Below are 27053 nucleotides of genomic sequence, written 5' to 3'. Positions count from 1 at the left end.
ATAACAGTGGCTGCTCATTTCAGATGGACACAAACACAACTCCAAGTCTGTACGATTATTATATGTTATATATAAATGCAAATTCACCATACAGACTTTTTAAGGAGATGTCAATCTTGTGTTTACATCTTGTTCTGCTGCCTGCAGGAGGCCGAAATAAATAATCAATGCGGCTTTAAATCAGTAGTTTATTGACAGAATTCATTTTACATTATAGGGATCTGTTACATTTCCTCCTCCCCTCCTCTAATACACTATGTATTTTTTTTAAACAAAGTTGACTATAAAAAGCTTCCAGATGTTTGATGTTTTCTGCTTTAGTTGTCTTTCCTTGAACCTCAGTGGGTTTGAGACAATAACCTTCAAGTTCTCTTGAAAAAATAGTATTAAACGAAGCGTTTAGGGTTATTTTGCAAATATATTAATTCAGGACAGTTATGTCAATTTAAAAAATAACAAATAATTCAGAATTATCAAAAAAAAACTTTGTTAAACGTCAACGCATGTTTATCTATTAGCATAAAAATACACTTTTAGATGAAGAAAGATTAATTTTTTCCTCGTTTTAAAGTAACACTGATTTTGAAAGTGCTATATAAAAAAAAGTTTTATTTTTATCATTATCATTATTATTATTATATCATTTTTAATCAATTTTTAGGATTTTACTTGTGAGAAATACTGATTATCACTGTATTTTTAGGCGCACGAACGCAACAAACATGCTCGCAGGAGATTGTCTGGAGAACACGTGTGTTTATGGCTTTCACTGATGCGGAGTAAAAACTCTTAAAATGCATGAGACAGACACATTTACTGCAGCACCCAGATTAAAAAGAGGCTGATAGTGTCCCACACATGTTGAGTCTGAGTGGTTGGTTTGTAGCTGTGGGTCATAACAGTCAGATTGTTGGATTTTAATCCTAAATTTCTAACAATATTGCAAAGTACGGCCGTTCTCATCCCGTAAAGCTGCTGAAAAGCTTATTCCTGCTTTTATTCCAAAGAGATCAGATTATTGCAATGATCTTTAAACTGCTCTTCTGAAGCAGTCAATTGAAAGACAATTGAAAGTCCTGCTAGACTTTTAACTAAAACAAGGAAGAGAGATCATATGACTTCCTCCAGTCACTCCACTGGCTCCCAGTATCTTTATCTCTCTCTTAATGGTTTGGCACCGGCTCATGTTGCAGACTCCCTGTTGTTTTATAAACCTTCACAAGCTCTTCGATCTTCTCTCTGCTTTTAATTAAACGCAAATTTACACACAACAAAATAAACAGCGCAGCTTTTTTTAAACTATGGTCCAAACTATGGAAAAACCTGCCAAGAGCATTTTCTTTAAAATCGTATCTAATTCGGCTTTTAATTAATTCTCTCATATTTTACTTTTCTTACTGGTTTCTGTTTTTATTTTATTTTATTTTACATATCTTATCATCTACTGTCAATTGTGTATTTTCATTGTTCTTCTTGTTTTATTCTACTATTTCATTTTTAATTTCATTTTAAAACCACTTTGAGAAAATCTCTTGTATGAAAAGTGCTCAATGAATAAAAATTATTATTATTATAATAAAAAAGGTGGAAACATAAAGCTTCTCAAAATTAAAAAAAAAAAAGTTTTTAGTTTGCTGAGGTGGAAAAGTTGGTGCATCAAAATGCAAGAAAATGTAAACGTGCATTTATAATCAGTGAATAAACGTTGACGTACGTGAATCATGTGACTTTAACATCACTCGTCTCTTCCAGTGAAAGGACAAAAGCATCAGCTGTGTGTGGCGTGATGAGGAGGAGGAGGGAACCTTCCTCACATTAACACATGAAACAAACAGAAATGTCAGATCTCCTGATGTTCTCCATCGTCTGAGCTCTGACTGGATCTTATAATAACCTCGTCTCCTTCAGCAGCAGCAGAGGAGGGAAACACATTAATTCATAATTTCTGCAGATTTTTCTCTAAATTTGTTTAAAACTTACAGTGAAACTTGCAGCAGCAGCGACAAACCATCAGCCACTTTTCAGTCTGGGTGCCACTCCACACAATCAGTTCATGAACTCCTGCATGAACTGAGGTTTTGGTGCTTGAGTCTCATTTAGTATCAAAGTATAAAACATAGTTGTAAATCTAAAGGTGATGAAGTGCAACCTACTCTCTATTGCCTAACGACACTCCCTTGGCTGATGACTGCAATAAAAAAACAAACCTTCCGAAAGGTGCCGAAACATTTCAGTTAAGTTAAAATACATTTCCCAGCATGCTCTCTTTCATCTACCGTTTCTCTGTGACCAGGTGAAGTATCTACTGTGATCATCTAAAAGGTTTTTTGGCTTCAGTGAGGGGTTATGTTGGTGCTGTGTGTTTGATCTTCTGTCAGTTTGTCTCCTAAATAAAAAGGTGTAAAGGTCACAGGTGTAACACGAGAGGTCAGAGGTCACAGGTCACAGGTCCTGCTCGTGCATCTGCTGCTGCATCTTCTGGAGCATCTGCTGCATCCTCCTTAGCTGCAGAGGAGAAGGGGGGGGGGGGGGGGGGGGTTACATAATATCACATCTGGGTCATGGATTCACATCAGCGTCTCGGTGATGTAACACCTCCTGCTGGTTTTCTTCTCTCACCTCTTCGTCCTTCATTTTGATGAGTTTCTCCGTCTCCACGTCCGGAGTGGACAGAGGCAGGATGGGGAGGGGGCTCTCCACCCGCTTATCTGCGTTCATCTTACTGTGACATCACAGATAAACAACAACAACAACAACAACACACTGGTTTACTTTGAGATGCTGAGAGTCACAGTGAGCCCTAACCCTAACACAGGAGCAGGTGAAAGCTTCGACAACTAAACACAGAAGTTTTCCTGTGTCTTTATTTATTTTGTGGTGTGTTAAACTAGTGAGTGCGTTTCTTCACAAAAGGCCACGGTGAAGAGAAAACAAGGTGCAGTTCAGGGACACACACCTGGTCATGGTCTGGATGCACTGCGCTCTGTAGTTCTCGTAGTGACAGTCGCTGGTGATGTCCTTCAGGTCGTGCATGTGGGTTCTTATCAGCATGGTCCTCAGCTTCACGAAGTCGCAGTGGGACGGGTTCTCCACTGCGCGCGGGAAGAGATTTACATCGGCATTACTGGCGATTAGCGTTGTCATGGTAACGCCGCAGAGAGCAGAAAAGAAAAAACGGTCCATCTGAGAGAGAGTATCTTACCCTCCACGATGCCCCAGGGGTAGAGCCGCCCCCTCACCCTCTGACCTCGGGCTTCGACCACCGTGTTGCTGCCGATCACTGCGAACGGAGAGCTCTCCTGCAGAGGAACGCAAACACTCTGATCCCCTACTGAAGGTGCTATTGATACCACCGATCAACGATCAATGATGTTTTTATACAATACAAGACATATGATGACAGAAACAGTCAGTCAACACCATGACTGAGTGTCTAATTTATACCTGAACCTTTGTCAGTACAGAGAGACAGAGTTAGCATTAGCACAACCGCTACCAGTGAGTCAGCTGCTGCCGGTTACAAGCTAACAAACAAGATAAACAAATAAAATATGCTAAGTGCGCTAACTGTTCTAAAAAAAGATGCTAACTATGTTAACCCTACTAAAAAGATGCTAACTACACTAACTGTTATGAGAAGATGCTAACTATGCTAACTGTTCTGAAAAGATGCTAACTACGCTAACCGTTCTGAAAAGATGCTAACTACGCTAACCATTCTAAAAAGATACTAACTACGCTAACCGTTCTGAAAAGATGCTAACTATGCTATCCATTCTGAAAAGATGCTAACTACAATAAAACTACAATAAAAGATGCTAACTATTTTTGGGCACTTTTGCCTTTATTGTGAAAGCACAGTGAGAGAGAGCGACAGGAAAGTCAGGCAGAGAGAGAGACTCAAACCCATGGCCTGCGGTACATGCTCTACCAGCTGAGCCGCTGAGGCGCCACGAAAAGATGCTAACTACACAAACACTAACGTAGGTTTAGATTAGCTATCAGTGCTACATCTGCATTTTCTCTTATCGTGACTTGAAACAGAAAACAACACAACTCACTGAAACATTTAAATGAGAGGGTAAAAAAACGAGAATGTTTTTGGCCGGTGAGACGACGCTCGGCGACATCTACATTTATGACCTCAGTATTTCTGGCTGTGCAGATGTGTAGTCATATGTAAAGCTGTACATCATGTTTGTCTTTTATTGTTGTACATAAAGTTTTAATCTGTAAAATAACTCGTAGCTGCAGCTGTGAGTAAAACGCTCAATATTTCCCTCTTAAATGTAGTGAAGAGGAATAAAGTAGTAAATAAATTATAATACTAAAGTACTGAAGCAACAAACCTGTTAAACACCACAACGATCAGAAGTGATGGAGGATGTGTTCGACTCACCTTCAGCTCTTTATCTTGCCGCTTGAACTCCTCGTCTTCATCTGAGTCGCAGTCAGGGAACTGGTAGATCTTTATCCCATATTTATCTATCTCTTCCCTCAGCTGGAAGAAACACACACACACACACACACACACACACACACACACACACACACACACACACACCCTCCCACTGAGTGCTGGATTTTAGCCGGAGGTCACTGGCCTGTGTGAGAGCTTTAAAGAGACGTTTGACCACAGAGATAAAATCTCTGTGGAGAAACGTCTGAGTCATTCACAGTGAAACCAGCTGAAGATGGATCCAGATCTAATGAAGCTCAACTCTTAGTTCCATAATCTTTTCCCCGTCAACTCAGGTCAGAGGATCAATATATTTACTGATGGTTAAAGTAAAGCTCATGTGTTGAACTGATACTGAATCTATTATTCTACACATTTTTATTTCTATTCAAATACAGGATTTAACGTAGAAAACACGTTTATTTTTGGGAATAAAAAATACTGAGCAGAAGTCGAGAAAAAGAAATCAGCATAATTTTAAAGGAAAAGTTCATTATTTGGGGAAATATGTTTATATATTGACTTAAATCTTCATCTTAATATTAAAATGTACGGATGGTTTGTGGCCTCACCCGCTCTTTGAGTTTCTTGATCTCGCTGGGAGTGAGGCAGTCGGCCTTCGAGATGAGAGGAACCACGTTCACCTTGTTCTGCAGCGCCTTCATGAACTCTATGTCGACCGGACGAAGCCTGAGGGACGACGTCAGCTTAATGCATGCGTGTTCGTACAGTAAGCACCGTGTGTGTGTGTGTGTGTGTGTGTGTGTGTTACCCGTGTCCAAACGGAGGAATGAAATACAGGCAGCAGTGAACTCTGTTGTCCTGGATGTTCTTCCTGTTGAGTCCGCTCTCGTCTCTGAAGTACTGTTCAAACTGCAGGTCGATGTAATCTGTGACGGGCTTCCAGCTGCAACACAAACATGTATGTTCATGTGCTTTTACTATAAACCTAGCTTTATCTTAAAGGAATAGTTTGACATTTGACACATGCTCAAAACACACTGGATACACAAGGATACAAGTCCAAGCTAACTCAAGACAGCAGCTCATTTCCTGATGAGATTCCTCTGAAACACATTTTTTATTTATGTAAATATGCTGCAGAAACCATGACACTAATCCTGTTCCTCGGTTAATGTGAAACACGACACAGAAGCAACAAGTGAAGGCAGCGTGTGGCACTTTAGAGAGATCAATACAACAGGGTCAGGGAGACGGTGAGAAATATAATTAAAGTCCTAATGAAATCAGATTAAATCAATACTGTAGCTCAGCAAATGAAACTGGCAAAGCAACTCAAACAAAAGCCCATAATAAGATGATCAGAAACAATTTAAAGTCCAGAGGTTTTCTGGCAGGTTTTGCTGAAGCTAAAGGGACTTTAACACACGATATGTCACTTTCAGCCACTAGGGGTCTCTCAATCTAAACTATAAACAACCCTGGTGACCTCTGGAAGCAGCGTGGGATCATGGGAGTTGTTCGTGGGAATTGATTCAGCGTCATTGGTTCAGGAGGTTTTTATCAGCAGCTGAATTATCCTCAGAGGGAGGGAGAATTAATCAATCAATTACTGTCAGGTGGCCTGGACCCAGATAAGCAGCAGGACATTGTTGAATGGATTAACCAATTTAAAAAAAATAAAAAAGCTTCCCAGACATCAAAATAAATCTGTTGCTTGTTCCCCTCTGGCCCAGTATTGGCCCAGATCTGGCCCATATACAGCACGATTGTCTGATGCTACTTCCACATCTGGACTGATTCTGGTGCAGAAAATCTTCCAGCTGTTAGTCAGTACCGGAGGATAACAGCCGGACTCTGCCCGGATGTGGAAGTATATATGGGCCAGACCTGGGCCAGAAGGATTGAACAGCTCGTCGCACTCGTAGTTTATAGATGTGTAACGTCTCCTGACACGTCACAACCACAAACAAAAATATATTAAAGTAAAAGTTTCTGTTTATGATCAAGAAATATTCATGAAATTTAAACCTTTTGTTGGAGGAAACAGAAGTCAATGCTTTGGAACCACGATGTATAATAACACCATTTACTCTTTATGAATCATAAGAACTAGTACAGTTCACTGTTGTCAGGCTGTGCAGTGTGAGCTGTTCAGTTCCCTGCTGAACAGAAGACGTGCGGAGCTTTTATTTCTACGTGGGTGAAACTACAGAGAGAGACGGAGCTGAGGAGGCGGGGTCAGATCAGCGTTGTGTTCAGGAGCCAGTTCACTTAAGGTAAAACCAGAGAAAGCTCCATCTAATGTGATTTGATGTCTGATCTTGCACAGCTGCTTCTCCTGACCCGGCCTCAGGCTCCAGAGGAAACACTCACCACTCGGAGTTGTTGACGGCGTCTCCGAAACCCGGCGTGTCCACGATGGTGAGTTTCAGCTTCACGCCCTTCTCCTCGATGTCCACCGTGTGTTTCGTGATCTCGACCGTCTGATTGATTCGCTCTGAAACAGGAAACAGAAGTCATTCGTCTCCCTCCCCCCCCATCTGCAGGTGCTCTCGGCCTCACCTGTGTGCAGAGGTCTGATTGGCCGGTGACTCACCTTCAGCGTTGAGCAGTTTTCTGTCTTTATGCAGATCAGTGAGGAACAGGCTGTTGACCAAGGTGGATTTACCCAGACCAGACTCACCTGTAACACACGTCAACACGTCAACTCCACCTCGTTTATCTGAAAACTAATTAAGATTAAGATTTTACATCTTCAGATTAAACTTCAGTATTTCCATGGTGTGATTGTTCTTCCACACACAGAGACACGTGTCGTTTTCATGATTGTAGGAGCTCGTGTTAAAGCTGCTGCACAAAATGTCAGTTTGAAATGTCAAATGTACGGTGGCCCTGAAGCTCAACGCACTGCAGCTGCAGAAAACACACGAAAACACACAACCTACACGTACTCATAACACAACGCAAGTGTTTCCAGGGGGACACTAAAAAGTGATGGACCAGGTTCAGACGCACTTGTTGTTCAGTTCTTTGTGACTGAACAACAAGCGCGTCCCAGCCTGGTTCGTGCAGCTCGTGTGTTTTGACCGCTCCGGGCCACCGTAGAAAACGTGCTGTAGAGCAGAGACACTTGTCCTTTCACAGTTTCAGAGGAAATCACACAGAAATCAACTCAAATAAACTTCACAAGACTCAATTTGATTCAAAGACATATCTTCAGATTTGTGTTCAGGAAGAAATAAACAGCGAGAGAATCAAAACTGCGGATGTGTCTTGAGCAAGCAGAGGAGCTGGACTAATTAAAAACCTGAAAGTGATGAATAATGGTTGAAAGTAATCATTATAAGAGCAATAGATAAACAGTTAAAGCTAAATGTGTGCATAAGGAGATAAAAGTAATGGATAAACACTTTCCAAAGCAACCTACAAGTCTGACCTATATTCACAGAAGCGTTCTGCACCGTCGCCCGGACTCATCCAGGATCCAGGAGCGAGTGAAATCTGATCCGAGCTGCCAGACTGAGACACACTTATAAAAATTCAATTTGTCTCAAATATCGCGTCGATATTTTCTGCCTTTCAGACTCGATAACAACGAGAGAAACGGACTGAGAGTCTGAACATGAGCCGTCAGATCGCTGTCGGAATCGTTGACATGGTTTTGTGGTTTTGGTGAACTCAGATATGTGAGTCTTCATTGTGGCTGCGCAGAGGTCACACTCTGAATATTTAATGGGCGGATTTAGAGTGTGATTAAATATTGTTGTGTAATAAAATAATGCGGTGACTCATCTGGTTCCTGAGGACGAACGCTCGGGTTTTAACACGGAGACATTTTTCACAGGAAACAAGAGATTTGTGAAAACTGAGGTGTGATGTTAGAGAGTCTTTCTCTTTATGTAACAAAGACTCGAGAACAAAAGCGTGACGCGTGGATGAGACTGTGCCATCAGCCGGACCGGCGCTCAGAGAGGCCACGCCTCTCCTCACCTGCCACCATGAGGGTGAAGTCGAACCCTTTCTTCACCGACTTCCTGTGCACCTGGTTGGGCAGCGTCGCGAAACCAACGTAATCTTTTTCCTGGAAACAATCAGAAGGAGAAAGAAACATTAAAGCAGCTGCAGTGACGGCGGCCTGCGGCTGTAAGAGAATCTGCCCCCCCACCCCCCCACCCCCACCCCACCCCCCCACCCCCACTGCCTGCTGGGTCAGATCTGCTCCTTCGCGGTACAGTAGCTGTGTTAGTAGGACATTCCCATGATTCCTTGCATGTTTTATTGAAGGCGACGGTGGAGGCCGAGCGCTCGGCCTCACAGAGTATTCATAATACAGTGTGGCAGGCAGCCACCGAGGGAGGGGGGAGGGGAGGGCAGGGGAGGGGAGGGGAGGGGCGAACAGAGACATGGATGTACATCTGAACATGAGGAGCGAAAAAGTCAGCAGGAAACTACTCGATCCAGTTCCTTCAAAACAAAAGCCTTAGAATAAAACATTTCATTCAGGGTATTCTTCTTCTTTCATCTCGCTCGAACACTTTTCTCTGTCTTTGTCTTTTATCTGAACTCTGTCACTTTCAAACAGGAAATACAAACAGTCACTTCACACAGAGGCTCTGAGCCTCCGGGCCCTGGGGCCTGTGCCCTGTAGGCCCCTGTGTGTGTGTGTGTGTGTGTGTGTGCAGGTCGTGATAATTGATTAAATCATATGAGAAGAAACTGTTGTTGTTTTCAGCTGGACAATCCTGACAAAAACCTGACAGACGTAACAACAAATTCAAGTTCTAAATCAATAATCACTGAACTTATTATCTGAGCAGCAGGACAGTGATATTTAAAAAAGAATATAATGTAATTTAAAACCAGAGGAGCAGGACAAAGCCGAGACAGCTGGTGTGTGATGTGATAAAAGTGCAGCTCCCTCGTCCCGCATTAGATTCTCCCAAACATTTCCACTTGAGGACACAGAGCTTTTAATACCAAATGTAATGCAGAGTGCATTAGAGGGATCTACTTAGGGAGTGACTAAGGAGCTGTGTACATGGAGGTGTGGGGGTGTTCAGTGTGTGTGTGTGTGTGTGTGTGTGTGTGTGTGTGTGTGTGTGTGTGTTCCTCTTCAGTATTGCTTCCATATTGACATTTTGTCTGCGGATGCGTTCGCTTGTCACGCCCACACACACATCACAAAAATACACACATGCAGTCTGCAGGCTAACAGCTCGCTGCGTCTGCGTCTGCGTCCACTGACTCAGCCTCAGCGCCGCCGCCGCCGCCGTGCAACACGCCACGAAAACACAGAGCTGGGAAACATTATGAAACCGCTCCATACGTCTGAAAATAAAGATGTTCGCACTGGAAGCTGTGAGGAGACGTTGTGTGTGGGAGGTTTTTCTGACCTTAAGCAGCTAAACAGATCAGCTTATTCCACACTTTCCTACATTATTACATCATATACTTTAAAGCCAAAGCAAGTAGATGATGAAAAGTAAATTCATTAGGAAATATTTTCATCATTTTTTAACGTTTTGAGTCTTTTTTTTTTTAAAGCAAAAATAACAAACTCTCTCTGATTCTCGCTTCTTCAATAAGAAGCTTCGCTGCATCAGATGCAAATCAATTATAAACTGAATATTTTGGGGTTTTGTCTCTTTAGCTGGACCAGAAAAATACACCTGAAGATGTTGTTTTAACTGGTGAATCAATTAAAGTCGTTTCAGCTGCATCACGTCTCCACAAACATTCAAACAGCATGACTCCATGTTTTCTTTATTGATGCTGCATCACTCACACAGATGGAAATGTTCCACATCTTCTTTTAAACATGACATATTTAATATCTGACAATTATTGACAACCATTAATCGATCAGTTGATCAACAGATACTTGATAAGTGATTTTTGAATAAAACAAAGACATTTTAATGATCATTTTCCACTATTTTCTGACATTTAATCGACGAAACAATCGATCGATTAGTCAAAATAAAATAAAAAGTCATACATGATGATTAACAGCATGAAATCAGCTGGAGCCAATTAATATGTGTCATCAATTATGAAACTAACTGCTCATTAATGTTCCGTTGATCGACTGATGGATTAGTCCACTAACTGCTCCAGCGCTACAATCATGTTGACAGATGTGCACAGATGTTAGATGATGATGAGTAGAGATAAGGCAGGAGGCTTGTGATGACTGACCAGGGTCACATCTGTAACAGCTGTTTGAGTCGTGCAGGTGCGACACAGCAGGGGGGCTTTTATTTTTTAAGAGTCATCATCACACACACACACACACGCACACACACACACACACACACACACACACACACACACACACACACACACACACACACACTGTCTGCTGCGTCTCTTACCTCTCCATCATCTGCAGGCGGATTCCAGGAGGCGTCAGTCCGAGCAGAGGAGCCACATCACCGGTTGCAGCGGGAGAAAACACCCGGAGGAAGGACGATAGTAATAAAAAAAAAAACAAGAAAACACACAATGTGGATTTCTGGAGGTTCATCAATCGATGTCTGATCGATTAACCGAGCAGCTGTGACACGCGGTAGGTTTATGAATCACCTGCAGGGGCTTACCTGAGCGGGGCGCGCGGCTCTTGTACCTGCTGTTGGCCGTCATCTTGGACTCACTGGGAGGAGAATGCGTCCGAACTGGGTGGAAGGGGCGGGGCGGGTCTGGAGCCTGAAGATATCACACCGCCGCGGCGGGAAGATGCTCCAGCAGCAGCTCAGAGATTCATCTCAATCACAGCAGGAAATTAAAGGAAAATCTCCTTCTCTGTCTTTCAGTCGTGGGATTTTGCACGAAAGGTTCTGAGCTGTGGTTTCTGACCGGGAGCGTTTTTATTAGCAGCAGCGGCTGCAGTTCATGTGAATCACCAGCAGGCGGCAGCACAGCTCAAAGAACAGCACGATATAGATCTGTTTAACAAGAGGAACAAAGTGCACGGGAAGAACAGGACAGTTTCTACTGAAATACATGATTCAGTGTCTCAGTGTTTCTGAAACTGAAGCTCAGAACAAATAAACAGTTGGAGATTAAAAGAAATCTTGTAGTTGAACTGAATTTAATGTCAATTTTCTGAAATTCAGCAGCTGAATGTTTAATTTACCCTCAATAATGTTAGTGTGTAAAATCACAAAATGAAGGTCTGACTCTTTCATGAAAACATTCCTCTTCAGTCTTCAGCCATTTCACTCACTTATTTTATAGTAATTTTGTTGTAAAATCTATTTTATTCTATTATCTGTTCTTTTATCGTTCATTTTCTTATATTATTATGTTATTACAGCTTTTTAAATCTATTTTATTGTGTCTCATTGTCGCTTTCTTACTTGATTTGACCTTTTCTTTTTCAGCTCATCAGTCTGTGAAGCTCTTTGAACTCACCTGTATGAAAAGTGCTGTACTGATAAAGTTTGATTGATTGATTGATTGATTGATTGATTGATTGATTGATTGATTGATTGATTGATTGATTGATTGATTGGTGAGGGTCTGTCCCTTGCCTCCAGATTAGGATTTAAAAATAGATTGAAAACAATGTTATTGATTGTTACATAAGACTGTGTCGATGCTTAAATCTACTTTGAATTACATGTCGAGGAATTTGAAGCTGTTTATTAAACGCCAGTGTCACCAGATCGGGAGCTTTTTATTTAACTGCAGGTGAAAATAGTTTCGGTGCGTTGTGATAATCTGAGACACTTTTTGTACCATCTGAGTTTTTTTCCACAGACAAAAAGTTGATCTATATTCCAATAAATCCATAATTTAAAAAGGCCACACATCAACATAAGACCGGCCTGAACAGAGCCGACGGGTTTTACATAAGTTTAAGAAAGTATTTGAGAGTTATCCGCTGGCGTAGAGATGAAAGCTTTATTTATTTACTCACTCACATCACACACCTTCGTGCCCTCACACATCTACACACACATCTACACACACATCTCCACACACATCTCCACACACATCGACACACACATCTACACACACATCTCCACACACATCTCCACACACATCTCCACACACATCTCCACACACATCTCCACACACATCTACACACACATCTACACACACATCTACACACACATCTCCACACACATCTACACACACATCTCCACACACATCTACACACACATCTACACACACATCTACACACACATCTCCACACACATCTACACACACATCTCCACACACATCTACACACACATCTACACACACATCTCCACACACATCTCCACACACATCTCCACTACACACACATCTCCACACACATCTCCACACACATCTCCACACACATCTCCACACACATCTCCACACACATCTCACACACATCTACACACACATCTACACACACATCCTGTAGGAACTCAGTGTTTTAAGGAAAATCTGCAACAACAATGCAGCATTGTCCGACTCTGTGTGAAATGCCACCCAGAATAGAAGCTGGTGACAAACATATGTACTCTACCCATAATGCCTCATGTCCATGCATCTATATCTTACATCATCACTTGTTAATACAACCTGCCACTTACAGCGTCATTTTACTGCATCAGGTAGCAGTTGAATATTTACTGCTTCCTGGAGAAGAAGACTGTGGAGAACAGCTGGAGGAAAGAAGAAGAAGAAGAAGAAGAAATAAATAAAACTCTGTAAATACTTTGCAGCTACATGCAGAGAACCGGAAACAAAAGAGTTAACACGCTTTCCCTCATTGTGTAATTAAGGAGTCGACATGACGTCACAGCTCACGTTCTCACTGTGTCTCCTCCTTAAGAAACGTCACTGCTGTGAACGAGTGCAGGTCAATTACAGAAACGCAGCAGCGATTCATTCTGAAAATTTGCTCCTTCACTTTGTTAAAATGGAAAATAAAACGAGATGAAATATAATCGGTTCATTCGCCAAATTTGATAAAACATGGAAACTTTTTTTTCCCCCTGTTGCACATGCAGAGGAGCTGCTGTTCTTCCAGAGGGTTTGAAATATTCATTTTTATTGATTACTTTGTGACCAACATGTACGTAGTGTTTGATATTAGCTGCATCTTTTTCTACAACATTATTCATGTGTTTGTGCTGCACTTCACAGACTCGTCCCGTTACAGTCACAAAAAATCTACTTTAATGGAACTTTTTGTGTCGTAGAAAATCCAATAAGAAGAAAGAATATTTGCTCCTACAGCAGGTGTGTTCATCACGACAAGTATTAATATTACACAACGATTCATTTCAGGTATAAACAGAGATGTTTGACAAACTGAACTGAACTGAACTGGATCAAACATTTTCTCTTTAATTACTCAGTAAGAAAAAAAGGTTGTTGGCATTTGACCTGAATCCAAAACCAATCACCTGCTGACAGATACCTGCGGGGGGAGGAGCCAGCAGGGAAACAATGATGAGAGCGCCGGAGTGGGAGGGAGGGAGGGGGCAGGGTGCTGTAACCGACTGTTTCCTGCGCTGGCTGCACGGGTGGTGGGGTGATGGTGGTGGGGGGGGGGGGGGTCAGACAATGAGGAGTGACCTTCCCACCCCCAACATCACCGAGGGAGGGGGGGGGTCAGGATCACTGTGACCTCTGCACACCAACAAAACAACACAACTGCTCGTTAATCATAATTCATGCAGGACTGGCGGCTCGGAGCCGCGGAGGCCTGGATGTAATAAAGTGGGATTAACATGAGCCGTTTGGCCCCGGGGCCAAGACGTAATGTAATACAGAGTTTAGAGGTTTAATCCCCGTCAGCTGAGAACTGTCATCCAAACATCATCATCCTCATCGGAGCGTCAGGCTCGTCCTCAGCAGCCATTCCATTTAATACACTACTGTTATTTCTGGTTTTACTCACTTTAATAAATCTCCTCTTGTAGTGTTTCCTCACTTCCTGTTATTATTGTCTTATTCTTATGGTTTTTATTTATTACTGGGTCATTTATTCTTCTGTGTGTGTGTGTGTGTGTGAGGGGAAGGGGGAGGTTGTTTTTTTATTGCTTTTATTAAGCACTTTGTGTTACATTGTTTGTATGAAAAGTGCTGTACAAATAAAGTCTGATTGATTGATTGATTGATTGATTGACTGATTGATTGATTGATTGATTGAGAACGTGTTCTGCAGCAGCTGTAAAGGTCGTCAGGTCAACAGATCTGTCGTTGGACGCAGAGCAGCAGGTTTCTGCAGAGTCTGACCCGTGTGGGCGAGAACACGCCGCCGCTGGACGTTTCCCAGGTGGACTGAGGTCAGGTGACTCATTACACCATCAGTGACCCCTCCCACCCAGCGGGACTCATCCTGCTTCTCTGCTCAGTTCTCAGGTTTTTCCTTCAGCTCGTCACCGTCTGTATAATTCACTGGTTCGTATAAACCTCAGCTTTTTGATTTGAGGAATCTTATGTTTTTCTCTTTCTCTATTTTAAATTCTCCGTCTGTCTTTTCACAAGTGCTTTGTTTTGATTGGCTTGTGCCATTTTACCTGCGACCATCGACCACATGTTTGTTGCTGGGAGGATTTGGAGGAAACATAATTGCGACAGGATCATGTTTCATATTTACATCGTGAGAAACTGATGTTGTTAATTCCTGAAACTCAGCATGAGTTCAATCTTCACGACTCGTTCATTCACAATCCTCTCTGGCTCTCTCACCTGACTTCTCATCATCAGCTGACTTCAGGTGTTTGCCTCAATCATCAGATCTCCAGCCTCGCTCCTTCCCATCAGCCCCGGAGTTCAGACGCTGGGGGTTTCCTATACTTCACCACCTTTAAATAAAAGTCTCTCCTTATTTGGCAAGTTACAAACACATTGAACGCATCAGTAAAACTTTCACAGACAACAAACAACATCCACCTGTGGTGACTCCAGCATCATTTAACTGCTGATCATGAAAGTAGCTTCATTCATTCAAAGCACATGATCCAGTCACAGCTCACGTTTCCCAGCAAAGCTTCTTGTTTAGATGTAACCAGTATTTGTCGGAGGCAGTGTTGGCATGTGTGTGTGTACTTTACCCATGTGAGAACATCAGTGTGTAACACCAGCGTTTCCTGTCCACAGACAGAGATGCAGCTCAAGGTCACACAATGACTTCAGCTGGGAAACAGGCTAACGCAGGAAGGCCTGAGCTCAGCGCCGTACAATAGCCCATCACATGTGCTCCGCATCGATTCCTCGGCCGCCGTCGAGCACGCCACCGCGCAGGAGGAAGCGCTTATTGTTCTGAGCCAGAACTTCTCTCTTTTTCACTGGGAGAGGAACAATGGGAGCAGGGGAGGGAGGGAGGGAGGAAGGAGTTAAATGTTTTTATTTGTTCTGCAGGAATACCAAGAAAAAAATAATCAAATCAAAGAATTCTGCTTACGTCTGGGAATATGCATCAGGTTGTGATGTTCCCAGCTCTCTGAGGAAACCTACGGGTCAAAACGCCAAGGATGAACACACGGAGAGGACACGAGTGAAGGAGATAACACAGAACTCATTTTTCATTTGTCACACAAATGTTTGACGACCTCCAAGTGGCTAAAAAACTTCACAATTGGATATGAATGAAAGGGCAGAGAGCAGGACGCAGAGAGGAACAGCGGAGGAGGACGGAGACGTGCAGAGACCAGGAATAGAAAGAGAAACAAGCAGAAAAAAGGTGATTTAGTGTGGCACTTGTGTTATCTCTCTGATTGTGCTCCACAGAGACAGGAAATGGGGCCGTTACACAGGAAATGAGCCGATGGCAGAGATAGGGCGGGAAAATGGCTCCGGAAATCAGAACAAGTCCATACTGATGCAGCTGAGGGACGGCAGAGAGGACGGCAGAGAGGACGGGTGACGAGGCCGGGAGGGAATTAAAGGAATTCTCCAGTGGAAACACTTTGAAAAGGTGGTTGTGAAGCGTTTATGGTCCAACTCACCTCACACAGAATCTGTATCTGACGCCCCCCGGTGGAGGCTTTCCTCTGTCTTTAGGCTTTGTCCTGCTGAGTGTCCACCTCTGTTATTATATCCTGTGATTTCACCAGGGTTGTAAACCCCCCCCCCCCCCCCCCCCCCCCCGTGATGCTGATCCTGTCTGAACTGGACAACAGACACATATTCATGATCTGACGCACACAGCATTTTGAGGTCGCTTGTAAACAGGATGGCTGGGACGAACCTCGGGGCGACATCGACGGACCAATTAACCTCCATGTTCAGTGACATGTTCACATGTATTATGAGCGTGTACAGTGTGTCTCTGTGACAGCACATATAATAGAAACACAGCGTCTCTTCCTGCAGCAGCTGCAGGTCAGAATCAACACAAACTGGTTCTTCATCCTGTTGGAAAAAAACATGGCGTCTGTTGTTAACGCTGATGGGTAAAAACTGTGTCACCTAACTTTAAGTCTCCCTACTTAGCATTTACACATGTAGTAAGTGGTTTATAACACACTAATATGCAGTTGTAAGTGTTTATGTCAACATCTATAATCCTGTTAGCAGATAATATCTGACATGTGATGATAATATAAAGAGATAATAAATCACCATTAAAGACGTTCAATGATCCAACAGGTAAAACTCCTGAATTCCTGAGGGAAAACAAAGAGGGTGATTATTATAAAGGTGAAAGACTAAACCCTGTTCCTTATATCTGCTTCCAACTTCATTATATTGTGTTAAGACCATTTATTAAACATTTATCAGCCACTGAACTTCAAGTAAAGTGTTAATGTAAAAACACGTACGGGCTGGTGGAATAATAGACTTCAATAATAGACTTCATTTGTCCCTCACACGGACGATTCACCAACACAAATGAAAACTGAAATGTTACATAAAGTTGTTAAAGTTCAGCTGAGGACATGATGTTTTTAACATGAATTACCATTAAAGCTGAAATGATTATTGTATTCAGTAGTTGCTCAGATGAAGTATTTCACTATCGACTGAATATGTTTGGGTGAGAGAAAGAAAACCATCTGAAGACGTCACTTTGATATTTTGGAAATAATGATGAGATTCTTTTTCCTGTTTTCTGATGTTTTGTAATAAATAAGATTAAAGCTTCATCTGAGGAATAACTGGATAATGAATAAAGCGTCAGTGGCCTCATAATGAAAGTGAGGAGCTGAAATCACACAGGATGACTGTGCTACAATGGCGCTCTGAGCCCAGAGCTAAATGACTGTGCCACGTCCGTTGTTTGTTAGAGCAGGTGGAATTAGTCACCAGAGGAAGAGGAGGACGATGGACATTAAAGCAAGTAAAAACAAAACATTTATCTTTTATCAGGGCAGGTCGATGACTTTCTAGTGCTGGGATTTCCTCCACTCTGAGTCAACAGCTCATTAAAGTAATAATTCTGTGTTGACAACGGCTAATTACACTGAATGTGCTGTGTTATGATCCATGGTTTATACGGCCACGTTTATCTCCCTGCAAACACAATATGAAGATAAACGGCTGGTGGATCTCATTCTTCATGCACCAATCCTAATATTTGCACATCAGTAGTGGATGGAAACAGGCAGAAATTTGGATTTTCTTTTGCAGATTTTCAGATAATTTGGTCAAACATTTATGATACATTTGGATGGAAACTCGAATAATGATCCCGGGGTGGTAATACCAAATTTTGTGGTATCGCTGACCTCTGATATTATAGTTTTCAATGAGTCACAGCAATGTGACAAAACACTTAGTTTTGAGCAGGATATATTCAAGCAGTAATGTCACCAACTATGACACAAAAATATACAGTCACTTACAGCACACAGGTCAGTGTTAACTCACAACAACCACGTGTCAGAAAGTAGCTAACATTACTTAGCTAAACCATACCTAAAGTTAGAAACTAGCTAACATTAGCTAGCTAAGCTGTAACTTAAGGCTAAAGGTAGAAACTAGCTAACATTACTTAGCTAAGCTGTAACTTAAGGCTAAAGGTAGAAACTAGCTAACATTAGCGTTCATCTGTAGATACTTGACACAATCTAATTCAGAAATCTGAGGGTAAGAAAGAGAAGTTAATTTTAAATAAAGTGTAAATTAAACAAGATAGATATTTATCTACAGTGTCTCAATTTGCACAAGAGGGACTTTCTCTGAGTCACAGCAATGTGACAACATACTTTTACTTTTCAGCAGGACATATGCAAGTAGTAATGTCACCAGCTATTACACAAAGATATACAGAGTCCTTTTAAAGCACATGAGTCAGTGTTGACTCACTAACCACAGTGTGTTGTGTTGAAAACACTAAAGCAAAGTGTGTGATCTCTGACTTCTGTTGGTTACGGCCAAGACAGCTTCCTCCAAACACGTCTGTGCGTAATCCTTATTTTCCTGCTGACAACAGACAATACCGATCAAAAACCCACACAACATTAAAGACATCTGCCAAGGCCTCGCGCCTCTCCAAGTGCCAAACTGCCCACGGCAGGTGACATTTCATTGTGGATAATAAAAAGAGTTGATGTGGAAAAGAAGGAGGAGAATAATCCCCGGCGGCCGGGAGAACAATGGAGTGGAAGGGAAGTGATAAGAGACAGGACATCCTAACACTGCTGCATCTCAGCCCTCCCACCCACCGCCAACACGTCACCTGGCAGCGCTGCAGCTGTCAGTCAGCGTCACACGGCCCGACGCCAGGCAACACAACACGGTACAACACGAGACTGAAGACGAGACCGAAGACGAGACCGAAGACGAGACCGAAGACGAGACCGAAGACGAGAGGACAGAAAAGAGTCTCAAACTGTTGAATTTCCACACGACGGTTGTTTGTTAAAGTCTCTCTCTCTTCTCAACTTTTCAAGCACTAACTGGTTCAAGTTGTAGTGAATGAATGAGTCTCATTGTTTTCAGTGACCACACACAATTAAAGTTTTATTTAATGACACACACACACATGGCCTCCGCTGTGTGTCCATGACCGGAGTGTTTCAGTGTTGGATGTTTCACCTCTGACATAACCAGCAAACCCAGGAAAACGTTGCTCAAGAATAACAGAGTTGTGCATTTTACATTATATATCCACATGAAATACAAACCAGATGTGGTTTTTAGTTTTGGAGCCAGAGCTGAGTTCAGAGAGCGCAGTGTGGAGGAAGTGAAGAGAAGTGAAGTGGAGCTGGAGCTGTGTTGAGATGAGATTAGTTGAACTGAATCCAGCAAAGTGGAATGGAAGTTCAGCTGAGTTGAATGAAGTGAAGTGAAATGAAGTGAAGGTTTATCCAGAGTCAGGTAAATTATTAAACATTCGTGTTGTGAGGTCACACTGACGAGTCGGAGTTTAGCTGAGTTTAGTGAAGTCAAATGAAATGAAGTGGAGCTGGAGCTATGTTGAGCTGAGATTAGTTGAGTCAAGCTCAGTCAAGTGAATTGAAGTGGAAATGAAGTTCAGCTGAGTTGAATGAAGTGAAGTGAAATTATGGGAAGTAAAAGTGGAGTCGAATTGAGTTTGGCTGAGGTTAAAAGTGTAGTGAAATGAAGTGGAGTAGAGCTGCGTTGAGCTGAGCTGAGTCAAGTGAAGTGAAGTGGAGTGAAGTGAAGCTGAGTTTAATGAATGAAGTGCAATGAAGTGGAGCTTGAGCTCTGTTGAGCTGAGAATAGTTGAGTCAAGCTGAGTCCAGTAAAGTGAAGTGGAGTTGGAGATCCATTGAGTTGAATGAAGAGAAGTGAAGTGGAGTGAAGCTGCAGTCAAATTGAGTTGAACTGACTTTAGTGCAGTCAAAGGAAATTAAATGAAGTGTTGAGCTCAGATTAGTTGAGTTGAACTGAGTCCAGTGATGTGAAGGGAAGTGAAATGAAATGAGGTGAAGTGAAGTGAAGTGAAGTCCAGTCAAACTGGAGCTGAGTTGAGTAAGTTAATGAAACCGAGGCTTCAGAACAAAATGTCACTTCACTGTCGTCGGTAAATCTCAGTGTTTCAGTGTCAGACTGTCGGTCTCTCACACGGAGCTGGAAACAGTTTTTGTTTAACTGTAAACACTGAGCCATAGAAAGAGAGGAGGAAGCATCTGGCTCTCTGAGGACACGCATGTAGCTGTGCACACGTGCAACACACACACGCACACGCACACGCACACACACACACGCACACACACACACGGTTGTTTCATACAGTTTCATTCTGTTGGCAGCGGCCACAATCTGGACTGTAATTAAGATCGTTGCTCGTGTTATTGAGCCGACAGGAAAACCGTTTTTATGACCCACTCACCTACTACGTGACATCATGACTTACTCTCCTGCACATGCACGTGTGTGTGAGTGTGTGCGTGTGCGTGCACTAATGAGCTTTCCAGACTCGGAGCTGATTGTGTTTTGCTGCAGGAATGTTGTTTGTCAGCATGTTGACGTCCACGCTGCACCGCCACCTGCCACCTCTGTCCTCAATCTGAAAATGCTATCATGAAATTTGGCCTCATATTATCAAACTACACGCAGTCATGAATCCATACGCACCAGGCCGAGTTATTTTCAGACCTCCATGTGCATGAAAAGCCCAAATATTTACAGTTTAGCTTCAGTTTACTCCTGTTGTAGTAACTAAAGACTTTATCTTGGCAGCCAGCTCTTCCTCCACCCTGTTTGTGTTTATCTGCATTGGCATCCAAGTCAGTCAACAGGCAACCCCCCCCGCCACAGCCTGACACCAGGGGCAAGACAAGGAAGTTTATCCTGCACCGTTCAGACACAAGCGAAGATAAAACCTTAAAATTACATTAAAAAACAATAAAAACAAAACTGGAATAATTACAAAAATACAAAATTAACATATTAAGGAACTTTTTTCATCTACATATGCACCGTTCTACCAAACAGCGCCTCGAATCTGAGGCAAATAGTTCTACAGAATCTCTTTTTCCCCGATGGACACAAATGCACCACAGAATATTTTCCCTACGGATGCAATCTATTTTATCTGTGTGATGTTGGCCCAGAAATAACCACCCTCTATACACACACACACCACACACACACACACACACACAGTCTTTTCTTTGCTGCAGTGATGAAAGACAAAAAAAACAAAAGAAGGAAAACAGAAAGAGGAACTCAAGCAGTTAAGGATTAAACAGATGTTGCACCTGATTTAACTCACCTGAGAGTTTCAGCAGCTCTCAGGTGTTCAGGAAGTTTGTTCCACAGGTGGAAACTGCTTCACCTTTTTTATTCTAGGATCACTGAGTAATAACCCCGAGCTCTGATTCATCCCTCGCTCTCAGACTAAAACTGTCAGATTGAGATTGTGAGTTTTTCACATTAGCAGAGTAATTACAGAAGGTGTGGTCCAGCTTTTATCTCCACGCATGACTTTCTCTGCAGTAAACACACACACACACACACACACACACACACACACACACACACACACACACACACACACACACACACACACACACACACACACACACACACACACACACAAAGCTCTGTACAGGATGCTATTTTCAAACTAATCAGAATTTCCTTGAAGAAGAAGAAGATGATGATGAAGAATAAAGTTTGGGGTGGGATCCAATTCAAAATTTGAACGAGGCAAAGTTAAATAAAAACTGGTCTCTAGTCTCTCCTGCCTCTTTTTAACGACCCAGCATGCTTTGCTCCGTGAGCTTCGGCTTCCCCTCATGGCTCTGCTGACTCCGCAGTATGTATAGGATGTGTACGTTAGGTCGCCTCAGGCCGAGCGTCTCCGTGGTGACTCCACTTAAAGCACACAAACAAAAAGAGAGTTGAGGGCACTTTTCATCGACGCGGTCGGAGCACAATGGAGCGTGTCAACGTGGTCGCCTTGTCCTCCGCACGCAGCGCTTCCTGTTCGCCTCTGTCTGTGTTGTTGAAGACAAAAAAACAGCTCCAACAGAAAAGTGACGTAAACAAATTAAAGATGTAAAACACACTGGAGCTGTGGAAAAAATTTGAAAAATTAAATGGTTTTTCTAAAACAGATTTTTGAGTTTTGACTTAAAAGATTTTACTGACTCGTGTTCGTTAGTGTTTCACTGTAAAAAATTAACTAGAATGAGAAACTACAACAGTCGTATCCCGCCGCCGCTCAGACTAGTTCCAGGCTACATCCCTGTTTATCACCAGTCAGGTAGAATATCAAACATCCGTGTTGTGAGGTCACACTGACGAGTTGGAGTTCAGCTGACTTTAGTGAAGTCTGATGAAATGAAGTGGTGAGCTGAGATTAGTTGAGTCCAGTGAAGGGAAGTGAAATGCAGTCTGACCTTTGACCTTTAATCCCCATCAGTTCTTCCTTGGGTTCTAGTGAATGTTTGTACCAAATCTGAAGACAGACGAACAACCTGAAAACAATATGGCGGCTCTGGCCGTCACCTGCGTGGACGTATAAACAGCTGAGAAAACTCTAAATTTCATAAACGCAGCGTAAAATAACACTTGGATAAAATATGAGGTTCGATCATTTCAACCTGTTTCTGGAAGCTGACGTCTCTGTCTGCAGATACAGATGCTCTGACGGAGTGGATGTGTTTTATTCCTGTGATGCGTTCACTGTCTGACCTGTGAGTTTTATCAATCTGACGTTTGTGTAAGTGAGAAGACTTGGCGGGAACATCGTCCCTTGGCAGATGAAGTTATTGATGTTGTACATCAGCTTTTGGGAAATGTTTGGATAAAGAGTGTTTCCAGAGAAAGAGTCCATCAGGCCAACAACTGTTAGGAAACTGTTCTGGATCTTTGCCAAAGGATTGTTGACTAATCTCCAGACGCTCGTTAACTTTCACCTGATTTCACCTGCCGGACTCAGACGTCTTTTCTTTGGTAAAGTGGAGTAGTGAAGAGGTTTTACTTGAGAGCGTTTCTTATTCTCACATCCATCAACACGATGATTCATGTGTCACCTGATGAAGCTGTTTCCACCAGCTTCTCTGTAGCTGCTAAACGCTGCACTGTGTCTGCATGAGAACATCTGTCTGCTGCTGGAGAACAAACTCAAACAGGGACGTTGCCATAAAACCAAAACAATGAGCTGAAAGATGCTAAAATTCTCTGTAGAGTTGAAGGGAAGGTTTGTTTATTTTAATCTTTCATATACTTATTTACTCCTTATAAATTTATTTTTTATTCCATCTCATTTTACATGAATGTTTTGAACTTGTTTTTATATTCACACTGTTCATGTGATGCATCTGGTACATGGAGTTTCTTTGTTGTAAAGCACTTAGTGCAACATTTCTTCTATGAAACGTGTTATACAAATAAAGTTTATAATTATTATTATTATTATTAAAATAAATATACCAACAACTCCTCCAACCTGGACGACTATATAGGTCGTTTTTTCCCCCTGCGGTGGCAGGCGTTTTGGACATCAGTTGTCATGGTTACAATAATAAACACGAGGGGGCTGGGCTGGGGGGGGGGGGGGCTGGGGGGGGGGGGGGTGGGGGCTGGGGGGGCGGGGTGGGGGCTGTGGCGGGGTGGGGGGTGGGGGGGCTGGGGGACAGACATCCGGATTTCAACCCAGAATGTGGTTTTCACGTTGCTGTGGGTCTGACGGGATGTGCGAGTATGTTCCACAGAACATATGATTCTGTCTCTACATCAACGTGTGTGTGTGTGTGTGTGTGTGTGTGTGTGTGTGTGTGTGTGTGTGTGTGTTCTACATAATTAACCTACATAATAAGTTGGAAATCCTTCAGCTGCTGTTCCTGCCTCTTCACTCCCTCGGACTCTGAATCACAGGAAGACCCCCGCACATCTGGAGCTCCAGCTCTCACACTCAGTGGAAGGGGGTGTGTGTGTGTGTGTGTGTGTGTGTGTGTGTGTGTGTGTGTGTGTTTGAGATGCTGCTGCTCTCATTGGCTGAGGCAGAGATGCTTTCACTGCTGATTGGCTCAAAGTTCGTGGGGTTTGTTTTGGTGGAGGTGCAGCAGCAGCGTCAGTGCTGAGGTCCCATAAATGAACAGACTCAGAGCGGGACAGACCCAGACAGAGACAGACAGGAGACAGAGACAGACAGGACACAGACCTTCACACCTTTGACTTCACCTCTCTTCAGGACCATCATGCTCGCTGTGTGTCTGGAGTTCCTCGGCATGGCGCTGTGCGTCACCGGCTCCGTGCTGGTGATGGTGGCCTGCGGGCTGCCGATGTGGAAGGTGACCGCCTTCATCGACTCCAACATCGTGGTGGCTCAGACCATCTGGGACGGGCTGTGGATGTCCTGCGTGGTGCAGAGCACCGGGCAGATGCAATGCAAAATCCACGACTCGGTGCTGGCCCTCGCGCAGGACCTGCAGACTGCGCGCGCCCTCACCATCATCTCCGCCGTGCTGGGGGTCGTCGGCCTCACGGTGACGGTGGCCGGGGCGCAGTGCACCAACTGCATCAAGGATGAGGCGGTGAAGGCGAGAGTGGTGTACGCCGGGGGGGTCATCTACATCATCAGCGGGCTGTCGGTGCTGATCCCGCTCTGCTGGATGGCCAACAACATCATCGTGGACTTCCACAACCCGCAGCTGCCGCCGTCCAAGAAGAGGGAGATCGGGGCGGCCATCTACATCGGCTGGGCGGCCGCGGCGCTGCTGCTGTTCGGCGGGACGCTGCTGTGCTGCTCCTTCGCCTCCGTGGTCAGGGGCGTGTCCCCCATCAAATACGCTCCCACCAAGACCATCACAGCCAGCTCGGACCTGGACAAGAAGTACTATGTGTAGACTGAGTCCGGGTCTTCACCGGGGACCGGAGCAGCTGGAGCATCTGGAGAGTTTCTGCTGAAATGAAGCGCCACAGGAAGCTGAGCCTGTCAGGTGACACCTGGTGCAGCGAGGTGCGCACGAGACTTTAAAGCACACAGTGGCTGTAACTGTTGAACTAAGCGTGAACTGAATGTCATTTTGTAAATCATTTTTTTCCGGCAGCAGAAGTTTATTCTTCTGTTTTTTAGCGCATCACGTGTCCAAGTCTGAGGAGACACACACAACAATTCATTAAAGAAAGTTAAACGTTTGATTGAGGCTGGAACCTGCTGCCACAGGTGTTGTAATGACGTCATTGTGCAGGTTGAGTTGAAAAGCTGCAGGGCTTCATTGTAAATAGACCCCCCCCTCCCCCCTCCCTGTGGACTCATTGTGTTGATGAGGTCGGTTCCCACAGTGAAGCCCTCACACTCATGTTGCGATCAAAGGAGGGAATTTGCATTTGAATGCATCATGTACAGTGTTTTGAACTTCATGTCATTTTTTTTTAAATTGTCTTTTCATAGAAACTTTTTCTAAAAAAACAAATAAAAAAAACATGTAACTGTTTGTCTTTGTTGTCTATGACATGATATATAAAGATTTTAAAGAGATCAGTATGAAGAGGAACAGGGGCCCGACATGGAGCGGCTCCTCAAACAGCCTGGGATCTTTCTGCAATCCTGAAATGTGATATTTGACATTCCTGCAGAATAAATAAAGAGTTTGACAGATTATTTCTTGCATCTAAAACAATGAAATAAGTAAAAGTGAGTTTAGTTTGAGAGGACGACAGATCCTGTGTTTTCAGGTTTAATAATGGAGCAACATGTTTGAATCGTGCCTTTAAGTTTCTAAGGTTTTATAATAATAATAATAATAATAATAATAATAATAATAATAATAATATACAGCCCTTTTCTAAAGTGCAGTCATAGAAGGCAAGTTTTTTTTTATTTAATTAAAATTAAAATGTTTTAGTATTATAATGCAAATAAAGCAAAGGCCGAGCCACCAATAAGTAAAAATCAATAAAACGAATGAATAAAAAAGCAACAGTAATCAATAAAGTCAAATAAAATATGGAAAAGCTCGACAATAAAAGTTTGTTTCAAGAAGTGATTTAAAAGCAGCTTATATATTACAACAGACACCTAATTAATCCATGACTCCAGCTTGTCTTTTCAGAGTAAGAGTCTTTCCACTTTTGTTTTAATTTAATGAAATCACCGAAAACAAGCGACAGAAATAAAGTTTTAAAACCTCGCAGAGAAAAAAGGATGAGATATTCAGATGGACTTTTATAAATGTGTTCTGTGTGTGGGTGTTGATTCAGGTATCCGTACAGGTGGGACAGTGGACATATTTAAAGGGTGATGGGGCCCATTGAGGCTTTCTGTGCGACGTCGCTGTGAGAATCACAACGAGCCAAATCCTGTGACGCTCTCATCAGACTCACGTCAGTAACGAGGGCAAAGTTAACGCGTGACGAGCTCTCAGAATAAATAAATCATACATGTGTCCTTGTTTGTGTGTGAAATGAAGGAAACAAACAAGAGCCAGACACGTTAATAATCAAGTCCCCGGCTCACACACCCCCGACGGAGCCCAAAACGACCTGCGCAGGAGCGTCGGGGGGCGGCTTTGAACAATGCACCCAGCGGACTATCACCAGGATCAGCACAATCAGCAGGGGTGCAACTCCAGCCTCAGGAAGCTTGGCCTAGATCTGGACCAGTGGAGCAATCAGTGCCCTCACGTGGATAAACACAAAGAACACACACACACACACACACACACACACACACACACACACACACACACACACACACACACACACACACACACACACACACACACACACACACACACACACACACACACACACACACACACACACACACACAGTG

At 43.1% G+C, this 27053-nt stretch overlaps 2 protein-coding genes across 3 annotated transcripts; one reads left to right on the top strand and one right to left on the bottom strand.

The window, feature by feature from the left end:
* Positions 1-170: 170 nt before the first annotated feature.
* On the bottom strand, positions 171-12061 carry septin5b (septin 5b). 2 transcript variants are annotated; one of them, XM_056404360.1, is made up of 11 exons: positions 11009-12061; positions 8414-8504; positions 7020-7106; positions 6797-6920; positions 5232-5366; positions 5032-5149; positions 4400-4501; positions 3203-3299; positions 2957-3092; positions 2620-2722; positions 171-2505 (listed from the first exon to the last, which is right to left on the bottom strand). In XM_056404360.1, the coding sequence occupies exons 1-11, from the start codon at positions 11063-11065 to the stop codon at positions 2443-2445; spliced, it is 1113 nt and encodes a 370-aa protein (XP_056260335.1). In that variant the 5' UTR covers positions 11066-12061; the 3' UTR covers positions 171-2442. The 2 variants fall into 2 exon arrangements, with proteins under 2 accessions (XP_056260335.1, XP_056260334.1); XM_056404359.1 differs by having other exon boundaries at positions 10798-12058.
* Positions 12062-24371: 12310 nt separating this feature from the next.
* Positions 24372-25713, top strand: cldn5b (claudin 5b). The gene has a single exon (XM_056403971.1). It carries the CDS (start codon positions 24475-24477, stop codon positions 25120-25122), a length of 648 nt encoding a protein of 215 aa, XP_056259946.1. The 5' UTR covers positions 24372-24474; the 3' UTR covers positions 25123-25713.
* The last annotated feature ends 1340 nt before the right edge of the window (positions 25714-27053 follow it).

Source organism: Seriola aureovittata, chromosome 18 (assembly GCF_021018895.1).
Source record: "Seriola aureovittata isolate HTS-2021-v1 ecotype China chromosome 18, ASM2101889v1, whole genome shotgun sequence".
Lineage (NCBI taxonomy): Eukaryota > Metazoa > Chordata > Actinopteri > Carangiformes > Carangidae > Seriola > Seriola aureovittata.
Note: the sequence above shows the minus strand (reverse complement) of the source record. Positions and strands in the feature narration are given on the sequence as shown.